This window comes from Cyprinodon variegatus, unplaced genomic scaffold (genome assembly GCF_000732505.1).
Source record: "Cyprinodon variegatus isolate N-32 unplaced genomic scaffold, C_variegatus-1.0 Scaffold107, whole genome shotgun sequence".
NCBI lineage: Eukaryota > Metazoa > Chordata > Actinopteri > Cyprinodontiformes > Cyprinodontidae > Cyprinodon > Cyprinodon variegatus.
In genome coordinates this window covers 1,522,237-1,535,797 of record NW_015150560.1, presented here as the reverse complement: position 1 = coordinate 1,535,797, position 13,561 = coordinate 1,522,237, and the positions used below count along the sequence as shown (strand labels likewise).

General features: G+C 39.2%; 1 protein-coding gene and 1 non-coding gene across 2 annotated transcripts in view; both read left to right on the top strand.

Moving 5' to 3' along the window:
* The first annotated feature begins 7,358 nt into the window (after positions 1–7,358).
* Positions 7,359–7,431, top strand: trnar-ccg. Its single transcript has one exon. It is a non-coding gene; the product is annotated as a tRNA-Arg (tRNA).
* Positions 7,432–10,349: 2,918 nt separating this feature from the next.
* cacng4 (calcium channel, voltage-dependent, gamma subunit 4) overlaps positions 10,350–13,561 on the top strand; it is a 29,135-nt gene continuing 25,923 nt past the window's right edge. Inside the window, exon 1 of the mRNA XM_015374635.1 lies at positions 10,350–10,990. Coding sequence (XP_015230121.1) covers positions 10,768–10,990 — 223 coding nt within the window. The 5' untranslated portion in view covers positions 10,350–10,767. The remainder of the gene's footprint in view (positions 10,991–13,561) is intronic.

The window sequence follows — 13,561 nt, the reverse complement described above, 5'->3', positions numbered from 1 at the left end:
GGAGACAGAGGGTAATCTCCAGAACCTTAACAGTGACTCAAGCCCTAGAGAAAAGACAAAGAGAGCAGAAGAGGATCCTCGGCGCCCTCTGGTGGGCAAGCCTGAGGATCCCAACAGGTAGAGCCTGGTGGTGGAGGTGCTGTTTCTGGGGGGAGATGAGTGCTGGGCGGAAGGGAAGATGGCTGCAGCGGGGGATCACAGGCTTGTCGAACCTGCATCACCATTGTCCCTTCAACGGCCCTGGTCTGTGTGATGTGGCCTGTAATGGTTTGCAAACCTTCCCAGACAGCTCTCATGTTATTCTACCTCAGTTTCTGCTCCACCTTTCTACTGTAGATGTCTTTGGCTTCTCTCACAGTGTTTTACCTCCTGCTCTACTGCCTTTAACTTCCCTCATTACCCAAAGCTTGTTATTTGGGTAGTTGCAGAGTGTCTTCACAGGTGAGACAACACCAGTGCAGAAGTTCAGGTATTCCACCAGACAGTGTGTTATCCTCTCTATGTCCTCACCATGCGGTTCAATCAGCACATCCCAGTCTGTGCTATTAAAGCAGTCCCTCAGGGCACTTTCCATCTCAGGGGACCACCTCCTGATTGTGTGGGTTGTAACTGGCTTTTTTTGAACAAAGGGGGTGTACTTTGGTTGTAGATGAACGAGGGTGTGGTCCAATTTGACCAGTCGGGGGAGGGGTGTGGCTCTGTATGCATCACTCACATTAGCATACAGGAGGTCAATTGTTCAGATGTTTCTTTTTAGACAGTCAAGAGCCGGATGGAAAACGGTCAAAGTAGAGTCCAAGGTTGCATGGTTGAAGTCACCCAAAATAATTATAAATGCATTAGGATACTTAGTCTGTATCCAGGATGTGATAGTGTGTATCTCCTCAACGGCAGCGGCTGTGTCTGCTCACAGGGGAATATAAAAACACCGATGTTGATCATGCGACTGAAATCCCGTGCAGATAATATGGCCGCAAGTCAACTACTAACAGCTGGAGGTCCCGTCAGCATAACACAGACTTTACTGAGATATGTCCAAACCTGATCATGCCCCCACCTTTCCGTTTCCCACTAGCTTAAAGGAGAAGTTCGGTTTTTTACACTTTAAGCCCATTTTCTGTAGTGTCCAGGATGAAATCGAATGACCGACACCAAAAGTTTGACAATTGCTCCTGTCTCTGCTTTTTGGCTCATTTAGAATCACCCCCTGGCTGCTTTAGAATGGCTTGCATAGAGCATGTCCGATAATGTCCTTAAAACAACCTTAAACGTTCTTTTTTTAAAATATGCTACTCACCGTGTCGTCAGCGCTGTTCAATGACGTTCCAAAAAAAGTTTCGTGAAGAAAAAACGTTCCTGTAGTGTTTTATTTAGCATTTTGTAAATCCCATTGAGTTCTGTAGGAATAGTCAATATTCCCCTGCCACCGGAAACGGAAATAGAGCCTTTTTACACAGTTGTAGTCTTTTCGCTTCACTCTGTGTACTCCGACGTCGAGAATCAAGAATCCACCTTTCGTATTCCATTTTCAGAGTTTTTTAAAGTGTTTAACAGAGACGTTAGCACCTCGACGTCGGAGTACACAGAGTGAAGCGAAAAGACTACAACTGTGTAAACAGGCCCCATTTCCGTTTCCGGTGGCAGCGGAATATTGACTATTCTTACAGAACTCAATGGGATTTACAAAATGCTAAATAAAACACTACAGGAACGTTTTTTCTTTACGAAACTTTTTTTGGAACGTCATTGAACAGCGCTGACGACCCGGTGAGTAGCATATTTAAAAAAAAGAACGTTTAAGGTTGTTTTAAGGACATTATCGGACATGCTCTATGCAAGCCATTCTAAAGCAGCCAGGGGGTGATTCTAAATGAGCCAAAAAGCAGAGACAGGAGCAATTGTCAAACTTTTGGTGTCGATCATTCGATTTCATCCTGGACACTACAGAAAATGGGCTTAAAGTGTAAAAAACCGAACTTCTCCTTTAAGTGTCTCTGTTGGCTCTCACCGCAGCAAATTCCAGCAGATCCACATTAGCGTCCGGTACGAGGTGGTTAGCCATGTTTCTGTAAAGATGAGCAGGTTGCTTTCTATATAAATCTGCTGTTTTTTCAGAGCAGTCAGCTCATCAATCTTGTTAGACACCGAGTTCACATTCCCCATGATTATGGAGGGGATTGATGGTTTGTAGTGCCTCTGATCCTCCACTAGCCTAGCCTTAAGCTTAGCAGCCCCTGCATTTCCTCCTTAGCACCTCTGCAATGGCATGTCGTATACCAGCATGTCCCATTGTTCTATACCAGCATGTCCCACCAGTTACTCTCTCGAGTGCGTAACAAAACCAGCTCTGTGTTGCATATTCAATGAAAAGTTAAAATCGACCCATAATTGGAAAACAGTAGAGTAAATTAGAAGGCACAAAAGAGCTGAAAAAAGTTCAAAAGAGCAAACAAAAAGTAGAAACTAGAGAGCTAAGGGAGAGGTACAGTACTACAAACTCTGCTTCACTTCCTCTTAATGCTAGATTTTATTGTGCTAATTCTATGGATACATTTTCTTTCCGAGATGGCTTAGCTTTTAAACTCCAAACCATTTTACAGTCCAGTATTTTCATGATTCTTTTTGGTCTTATTTTAAACACATTTTCTGATTATTCTACAGTGGAATCTCTTTCAACCACCTTTTCAGAAGAATTTAAACCCAACAACTTTTTTTTATTTGCCCTACAATTTTACCAAAATTTAGCTTGAACTTGTAAACATAATATTAGAGAAAATAACCCATTTCAGCTGATAAATGCTTAGTTTACACTCAAAGGGGTTTGACATATCGGCAGATGCATGAATGATTTACTGCCAAGAAAATTACTTCCTGTCTTTGACTAAATAGACCGGTCTGTGAAAGTTCCTGAGAAACAAAAGAAATAAAAAACCTACCAATTAAGGCTCATACATTTAACTAACGGGGCCATATTTCGAAGGGAAGTGAAAAAAGTCAGAAAAATGTGGGTTAAGCCAAATTTCCATGACACAAAAACAGTATAATAAAGAGAGCAAGAAGCGGGCAAAAAGGGACATAAATTAGTGGAATAAAATGACAAACGGAATTAATAATTTCTTAAACTGAGACGGGAATGGAAAGAAGAAACAGGACAAAGCTAAATGGTTCTCTGAATATATTTATGGTCCTAATTAAATTTATTATCTCTGTCCCCAATGCCCCCTCATTACAACAGCTACTTTGGTCAAGATGGCTTCAAAAGCCCATGTCAATTCGCAGCAGTTCTTTGATACATCCTTTAAATATGCAAAACTAGCCCAAGGGCCAGTTGAAAACCAACCACATTGGGAGAGAGAATGAAGAAATAAAGCCTAAGATGAAGAGGAACATCCAGGCTGAAGAACAGCTACACCGCTCTGTCAGAGGAACAAGAACCCCAGCAGGACACTAAATATTAAACACAACCCATGATTTTGGGCTTTGATAAATCAGACTTATGTTTTTCTGTTAATTGGAAACATGAATCTAAGTTGCTGTTTGTGACAAAAAAAAAAAAATTCTACAGTTAATTTTCTAGCTATCAAATTCCTTTGACTGTTGATATTTAAAAAAAAACATTAATGGAGTTTTTTCCATATATGGTTTTGTGACCTAGCTATTTCAGTTCCTCTGAAGTAATTCTGGTTCCCTGTCACATGTATTTCCTGTAGGCTTGTATTTATTTTGTGAAAAAATAAATTTATTTCCATCTGCACAGTGTGATCTACCCAATTTCTTAATACCCACTGCTTCCAGTAAACCCTAAATCAATGAATATAAAATGTTACTGATATTTTGCTTGATTGTGTCCAACAAACTTCTTGTCTCTGTTCTTTATTTTAATTCAAATAAAACATTTTAAGCTACTAGATGTTTCCCCCATCCTGATCTCACAGGTGTTTGTTAAGCTCTTTTTTCATCACTTTATTCTGTGAATGCTGTAAAGGATTCATACTATTGAGATCCTGTTTATGTCAGGTGGGGTGGAGGTTGATTGATGTTGAGGACCCAAGTGCAGAGATGAGGGAGGCAGTGACAACAAAGAACCAGCACTCAAGAACTTGAGAACCTGACTTAGATTATAAAACAATCAAAGTCCAAAAGGGGAAAACCATTACAGTTTCTCTTTATTATTATTATTTTTTACCCTGTTTCATTTGCTGCTGTTTTTGCTTACTTTGTGCTATTTCAACTACTCATATTTTACACTACTCATCTAGGACATTCTGGCCATATATTTTGACGTTTCTACCTCTACTTAAAGGGGAACACCGTTATTTTTTTTTGTTTGTTAGTTTTTACGTTGGCCCCTTGATTTTACGTTATCACATCATGTTCTACTCACCCATATGAGTTTTGTGTCATTTTGGAGCTGTTCTGAAGATATTTGGTTTTGTTATATCCAAGTAAGGTCTTCCTATGGGCAACGAGTTGAAGGCACAAACTAAACTGTTCATAATTTATTCAAAGATTCAAAGATGCTTCAGCTGCGCATCAGAACTAAACTTGTACAAGCATCATGAATGAAGCAGCATACGCATTTTTGCTGCCTCTGCTTCTTTAGGTGTGAACGTAGCATAAGACTCCATGAACTCTACAAAATAAAAGCATTATATATTTATTGCAGCATATGGCTCGACGTTATGACCAAAACTCAACCACTTTTTAGGAATTAGACTCTAGGTGGCTTTTCAAAACAAGCCCCATGGCACATTTCAAAATGAAAAACATCCAATGGCCACTAAATCTATTCACCTAATAACCAGGAAAAGGACTGATTTAACAATTGGAAATTAAATTAAGTATCATTGCTGGGTCGGACCCTTTCCTTAAAACACCACACTAATAGACTGTCAAAGTAAGACTCCACGGACTCTACAAAATAAAAGCCGCTACATTATACACCTATATTAATAGAAACAAAGGCTCAACATTGTGACCCAGACACAACCACTTTGTTTCAAAACACAACCCACTGCATCTATTCAGCTAATGACCCTACCCTTGATGGACATCCATGATAAACTTTCAAAATCTCTCAGACAACCAATTTCTTGAAATTACACTACCCTGGCCGGTTGATAACACACCTGAATGCACATTTCTAAATAGAGCTCACCCATTTCCTCTATAATAGACTAATCTAAAAAGAAAAACGAGGGATTCAACAATCGTAAATGGATTCCATATCTCTCCAGAGGCTGACTGTATCCTAAAGACACAGCCCTGCTAGACCTTCAAAATAAAACAACAGGTCCTTTACAAAATAAAATACTATATAAAATACTCAGCAATTTATTGATTTTTTAGAGAACTTTATCATTATCCCAGGTCACAAGTAGGTTTGGCAAATCCAACCACCACTAGCTGTTGCGACATCTGTCGCCCACTAGATGCAGCGATGCATGTCCCCAATAGATGTTGTTAAGCCAGTCCCCAGTGGCTGATGTCACACAAGTCGCCACTCAATATGGTGATTCCAGTCACTATCAATCACTAGCAAGAAATTTGCCAACTGGTATGTGATATATAACAATGTAAGGAGAACCCAACTAAACCCATTAAGCCAATGGTGCCACTCCAAATATTACGCACACGCCAATAGGCACCAAGTGGCAGACACCTCCAAAATTTTCTTGGGGATTTTTCTTGTTGATTTTATTGTATTTTGATCACATTCAACATGGTTTAGCTCAAAAGCTGCAACACTGTTCAAACCTGAGTTGCATGGCTCTGTGCTAATAGAAGAACGTTTCAACCCCTAAGTTAAACTTGTGAACCCTTTATTAATTTAAAAAATCAGTAAATACCTATTGTAATTGATTTTACTGCATTTTGATCACATTTAAACAGGTCCAGGTAAAAAAAAAACTTCAATGCCCCCAAACCCTTGTGTTTGATCGGTGATAGCTTAAATGGGGTTTTTAAAGTTCATAAATAACTATTTTAATGGATTTTCTTTTTTTTTTTTTGATTTTGAACATTCTAACTGGTCCACCTAAAAAATTACTTTAAACCTAGACTGCATCTACACTATAGTGAGCATCTTGCACAATCACTTTGTGATCTCTAAAACCTTTTTTATATTTATGGGAATGCTTTATTTAAATCTGTGTTGGTAGTCTTACATGGCTGTTTTAAGTTTTTGTCCATATTTTAAATTTCTTTAACTTTTTTCAACACTTACATTTTCTAATGCAGTTTGTTTCTGTTGGTGATTTCAGTTTGCTTCTGCTACTTTTCAGAAAATAAATGAATCATTTCTGTTTTCTATGTGTTGGCATTCCAGCCATTTTTGCTTCAATGTCTCTTTGTGCTATTTTTTTACTTAGAGTTTAGCATACAACATTCACAGTATATTTTCTCAACAAAAGCAACTTTTTATAGTTATAATATTGTTTCAGTCCTTCTGCCTCAGAGGTATCAAAAAATTAAAAAACAAATATTATACTTTTTATGTTCGATGTGTAACACATTCAGACCCCAATAAAGGCTCTATGTATGCCCTTCAAGTTGTCTGACAAAAAAGGAAGTGGCACAGAGCCTGCAGTTTCTTGGAGCCAACAGTCAAAGATGGGACAGTATAACAGTCAAACCATCCGTTAGCATTTTAGTTTATAAAGAACACCCACTGAAAAAACCCTGCTGGCCCCAGCTAGGGCCTTCTTGGATTGAAAGAAGTCAGATTTCAAGCCTTCCATAAATGAACAAGATAATATTATTTCTTGTAGCCTTAACTGCAGAGATTATTGTTATTGTTGTATTTTCATGAGTTATGTGAGCTTTGATAAGCCTAAAGGTTTTTTTATACATCTAGTGGATTATGAAAGGTAAAAACTAATGGATGTATCCTTGATATATTGAAGTATTCCAGGTTTTAATTTTATAATTGGTAAAAACCCTAATTAGAAGATATCATCATACCAATTAAGGGTATTTTTTTGTGCAGAAATCTTGGCCAAAAGAAAATTTGGCTCCTGCACTGGTTGCGCCTGTTTCGGCTAGACGAAAGAAATTCCAAACCAGGTAATCTCGCTCTTGTATACATGTAGCTCCGCACAGAATAGCTGTGTTTTTAGAGCTAACTATTTAATCACCAGTGATGGCACTTGTGGGCAGTCCGTGTTGTTCCTTTTCTCCTTAATTGGTGGATAGATAGACACATTCTGACCGTTTCTCAATATACTCATGTGCTCGTGAAACATCATCAGCCTCAGAACCAGCACTGTTCCAATTCACAAAAACACAAGACCAAGAAAGGACTGTCCTGGATGTTGTTCTCACCGACTATTGCGAGCATGTATCGGATAAACTCAGATGACCCAGTGGCCTAATGGATAAGGCATCAGCCTCCGGAGCTGGAGATTGTGGGTTCGAGTCCCATCTGGGTTGTATTTAGTCATGCTACCTCCAAATTGTAGTTGCCTGCCATCAATCCTGTATCTTAAACCGCCAGTGGTTACTGGAGCTATGGTGATCTGTTTTTCTGTACTAAGTACAACTACTCTCAACCGTTTAAGGAGCTTCAAAGAGCTTCAAGCACAGGCCCCAGTCGCCTACAAAGCATCAAACCTGTGGAGCATAACACCCTGGAGAAGGAGTACGCGAAAATGGTGTGAAAGACTGTAAAAGCTTTGCTGCATAGGGGGCTGACAGCTGAGCTAAAAAAAAAAAACTCACTGAAAACCAAAATAGATAATCTACAACTCAAACATTTTTCAAAGAAGTAGATTAATAACTGCAGCACTATCACCCTGACTGAGTCATGACTTAACTAATCCATTCCGGACAGAGTTTTAGTCTTATTAGTCAATTAAAACTCTCATAGGTTTTAGTCTAGTTTTAGTCAGTTTTATGTTAAAATTCATAATCTTGAATTTCTTCCATCTTGTGAGCTGGAAGAAATAAAATCTTGATAGTTGGACAAAGGGATTTTTTTTATATTTGACAGAGGATAATCAGCCACATATAGTTTATTATGTAGTGAGAGCAGGAAGACAAATACTGAACCATCAGTGTGGAGTTTGAAGCACAGACTCTGAGCTAAGCCGCGCAAAAACGTACTTCTGCACAAGTACAGCTGGAAGAGCAGAGTTTGTCAAGTTGAGCGGATAGTACCCGACCATTCCCGGTTATTTTCATCCCTGCTGCTGCTGTTATGATCCATCTGTGGTCATGCAGAATGTGCACCACTGCACACCAGGTGGACGGCGTGACCAAGCCAGAATCAGCTGCACAGCTGACACTGCTTAGCTTGTCTAACAGACACAACTGGAGCACATTTATGCATTTTAAATGTCTGATCAACCACCTGCTAACATTTTTACTTAGTCTAGTTGACAAGCACTCACACCAAGTTTGCGTCAACAAAGATCCAGGTTTAGCTAGTCAGATTTCATTATCATCATGAAAAAAAAGGAGCGTCAACGAAATTATTTCATCATCCTCATTGTTGACGAAAACAGCACTGATATGGATGATTACTAACTACAACACACCCTCCCCCCCAAGCGGGTGTAGCTGATGTTGACTTCAGTGGGGAGAGCCCACCTACCTGCGCCCATCCTCACAACCTTCTACAGAAGCACCATAGAGAGCGTTTTGACCAGCTGTCTCACTGTGTGGGGCAGGAGACTGCAGCTCTTCAGACTGGAAGAATGTGAGAAGAGTGTTGAGGACAGCAGAGAGGATCATTGGGGCTCCTCTTCCCTCCATTAAAGACATTTCATCCTAGCGCTACGTGTTCCGAGCCCGTAACAACATAAACTACCCCTCACGCCCCCAACATGGACTGTTCTCCCCGCTGCCCTCTGGTAAGATTCTTTCCAGCATTCGATGCATGATCAGCAGGTTCTACAACAGCTTTTTCCCAACTGCCATCAGACTGTTGAACTGTTGAAATCCTAATCAAGTCACAAATCATGACTCTGCATCACACTTGTAAACATCATATTTGCACTACAATTTTACAAATTTTCAAATCCCTTTAACTAGAACTCAACTCAATATTTCTACTGCATTTTGCACCATATTCTGCTGATCACTGCTGCACTTACAAATGTTCATTTCACTGTTGTAAGCTGCTCATTCACTTTTGAAAAGCTGCATTGAAATTTGTCTTAAGGGCTGGTTATAGTCCCGCAGCAAAGTGCAGCAGGGAGCTTGTCGCAGATATTTTTGATATATGCCCAATATTGAAGCATGGTCTGGGCTATGTTATTCCACACCACAACTCAAGATGAAAAATCACGAAATAGCTGTGGGTCTAGATCTTTATTCCAACCCCTAGAGTAACTTCTACAACTTGATACTTGCTTCAACTAACTGGTTGAAAAAGGTGTCACCTGGTAACCAAGCACTGACCTTCTGTGGCACAGGCTCTAAATGAATGAAGGTTCTGAAAAAACCCAGTAGATCAAAACAAAAAGATTATTTGACCCCCTACCCCAAATCATACAAGAAGGGCTGCAGTCTGGCTGTCTCTGTTGCTTGTGCAGCATTTTCTTCTACTGAATTTCCTTCCCTTTAACTTTACATTTATACTTTTGTATACAGCCATCTGAACAGTCATCTTATTTAGCAATGACTTGTTGTAGCTTGCTTTCTCCTTTGAGGGTGTCAATAAAAACTGGATAATTAGTCAGGTCCCCTTTTCATGATTGTGTGTCAAAAATCATTTTTATTGATCACTCATTAAAATGTCAAATTTAGGAGAAACACTTTGAAACTGTTTTACATAAGCTATAAACTATAATCAGAATCAGTATAAACAGCTGCATATACATATTTTTTTTCCTTTTTTAAAATGATTTGCTGAAATACATTAACGTTTTGGACGTTATCAAAATGTGTTTTATATATCTTGAAAGACAAAACCAGATAAAAGGAAGCAAACATCTCATAGGCTGAACTGTAGGCGTTAACTCTTTGATCTTTATTTATGAGCTTTTTGATATTTAATGCAGCCTTCCTTAAAGTGGTTTTGATCGATGCCTTTATTCCACCTTTTTCTGTTTAACTTTACTCGATGCATAAAACCAAGCGCGATCACAATCTGGAGGCAGTAGCCTAAAAAATCTTTGAATGGAATCGACAATTAGGGAGCTTTGATGCCTACATCGACTTTTCTATTTCTCCAAATATATTTTGTCTTGCCAATAGAATCCCTTAAGGTCAAAACCGGATCTCTGTGGTTCCTAATGGTGTTACAGTATGTTTTCATCTCATTCATTTCCGCTCTCAGTTGGTTAAAGCGCTGGAAGGTGTGGCCTGGATGCGCCATCTATTGTGCGCTTTAACGCCACACACAACTGTGGAGAGCGCCTCTCCCTGTCTGGTTGGAGCAGATCTTGATTTTCTTTCTTCTTTTTTTTTTCTTTAACACGGGTTGATATATTGATAAAACTTTGCGGGTTCATCACAAGATTTATTTTTTTATTTCCACCTGTAGCTGGACTGATCATCGCTGCCAGCAGAATAAGAAGCTGTGAAGATCTTTATCTCTGCAAGTCTCTCTTTGTTTTTGTTTTTTTTTTGTTTTGTTTTTTTTGGTAAACTCCGATTGAAGTTTACAACAACAACAACAACAACAAAAACTAAACAAAAAGGGAAAGCTACCGGGAAAGATCGACACTTGGTTTGGTCCCAGGGTTTGCTCAGTGTTTATCATGCTTGTCTAGCTGTGTGCGTAAACCGCTGTGGAGGAGGATGCTCACATTATGAGACGCCATGGCATGGTGTGATCGAGGGGTTCAGACTTTGTTCGCTGTCGTGGGAGCCTTCGCCGCTTTCAGCCTTATGACTATAGCCATTGGCACTGACTACTGGCTGTACTCTCGGGCGTACATATGCAACGCCACCAATGTCACCACAGATGACAGCCAGATGCAAACCAAGAAAGTGAAGGGGGACCTAACGCACTCTGGACTGTGGAGAATCTGCTGTATCGAAGGTAAAACAAAAAATCTAATATAAAATAATTTGGGGAACAAACTTTTCCTTATCTTTCTTTTTTCTTTCCTTTTTTTAGTTCTCTATTTAGTTCTTTCTTGTTGGTTATGGGTTTGGAATAGAAGCGCGCACTTGTATCCAATTCTGTTTGAGAAATATCAGTTTCAGCTAAAACAAGAAAGTTGTCTGTTTGCGCAAAAAAAAGTACGAACAACCTTTTTTTCCATTTAATATACTGCATGCTTGCAATTGAATGTATATAAATAATGCCTCAAAAGAAAAAAAAACATGTCTGTCTTTGCTGCTTTGTTCAGGTGAGCGTGGGGGTGCTCTCTAGCTGCACACTATTCCCTGAGGGGTTATAAGGGCTGGGCATCTTGTTCTGGAAAAAATGTCCATATTATTTTGATATTACATATAATTGGACAGAAAACAAGCTCTGAAATCACAGTGGCGGCTCTAGACTAAATTTATAACGGGGTCCAAAGCCCGTACTGATCAGTGACTGACTTAGAGATTAAATTTACCTGCTTCTTTCTCCCACACACTCTTGGTAAATATGTATTAATAACTTTTATGTCTCGTGACATATTGACAAAAAATGGATGCAACTCATTATTTTAGACTAGAAAGACTCTCTCTTTGTTTAATTTTTGCTGTTCAAAATTAATATTTTAGCTATTTCCAATATATCTTACTGTAGGTGAGTGACTGATATAAGACTTGTCAAACCATTACATCTGATTGGATAAATTATGCAGACTTGTTTTCATTCAGTTTTAATAAATGTTGGGTTTTTTTTTATTAAGGCAACATTGTTTGACTTTTAGCCACTAGGAGTGCAAGAGATGTAGGCTGAATCCCAAACAGCCCCCTAATCACTAACCCTTAACTATCCCAATAAAGTCACACTCACAGCTGTGAAAGAAGCCAGGATTGTATGTGAGGGGTATAAATGTGAATGGGACAGCCTCTTCACTCCAACTGAGAAGGGAACACTTGTTGCTATGGCAACACAGTGATGCCACATGTGCATGGCTGTATCTCTGTTGTAGGTTAACATCTCAAACATTTTCCCCTTTGTTAAAAATAAATATATCTGATCAAATAAAACCATTTCTAAGAGGACATTCCATTTAGGAATTAATGATGTTGTTTTTTTTCCTAATTTGTGATTTTCTGTCAGTGTGAGGAAGTTGCAGCAAACAGCAGAACTGCATTTAAATGCATCTGTTTCCTCTGCCAGTAGTTTGCCATTACACCCACTTTTTCATTGAGCCTGAACTGATGAAGGCTCTCTATTTAAGGGCTGAACGGTCCACTTGCCCTACCCACTACATGCTTTGGGACAGTCCTTGATGTGGTGGACCCTCCGCAGGAACACACAGACGAAGGATAAGTGCTAAGGATTAGTATTTAGGGGCTGGTTTGGATTCAGCAGTAATATACAGGTTTAATTCCTCTGTGTTTTGGAATCTGAGAGTAAACCACTTTGGACCAGCAGATTGAGAAGCCATGGAGTTACTTTTAAAGAAAATGCTACATTGATCCCTCCGGGTTAAATCCTACATCAGAAAACCAAAAATATGCCAATCAGATAATGGTGCATTTAGACCAAAAGCATCTTGTGATTCAGATCATCTGATTGATATGGAAAGTGGATGTATGAATGGCATCAAGCAGCGTCAAGAAGTCGTACACCACATTCGAGCTTTGGGAGAGGCACTTCCTAGTACTGGGGCATTAAGGCGTTCAATGCTAAAGTTCAGTACTTATGTAGAAAAGCTAACCCAGGGGTTTTCTGGGAGATGGCTACTACATGCAAGCAGTGATCCCAGCTTCTGCAGCACTTTCAGCATCTAAAATTTGAATAAATATAAATGGGTTAAACAGGAGAATTTTTTGTATGTACCAAGGAAAGAGAGAGAACTATAATCATTATTAATCCACAAACACATTTCTTACTAAACAGTGGCAAAACTGTTTATAAATACCTACATTAACTCAAAATTATAAAACCTGCCTGTAAAAAATATTTGATTATGTTTTCTGGAACTTTTACCACAAATCTAAAACCTGCTTATATTCATTTCAGTCGCCCAGGACAGCCTGGCTGGCTTTAGAGAGCTCTCACTGGGGAGTCCCAGCACTGTCTTTCGTCGGTATGTTATGTCTGCCACTCTGTACAAATACAGAGTATTTAAACAGGATCATTATTCTGATTAACTGAATGAACAATGTGGACTTTCTAGCTTAAATATTACAATTATTGTTTTCCAACCCATTAAATCAAATTAAGCAGCTCTCTAGCTTGCAATGACAGAACAGAGTGGCTCAACTGCCGAAGTGTCGAAGCATCAAAGCATCTTGACCAATGTCTGGCCAATCGTCCAAGTCCTTGTGCTTAAGAGCTTTGGATGCCGAAAACACGTTTGCTCTGAACACACCATACGTGCAACAGATCTATTTTGTTGCCTAAAGACAACCTTTAGCTTAGTTAATGATTTTTTTTTAGGGGTGCTCAGAATGTAGTAAGGCAGCGCCCAATCAGTAATAGATCCAACCCTCTCAA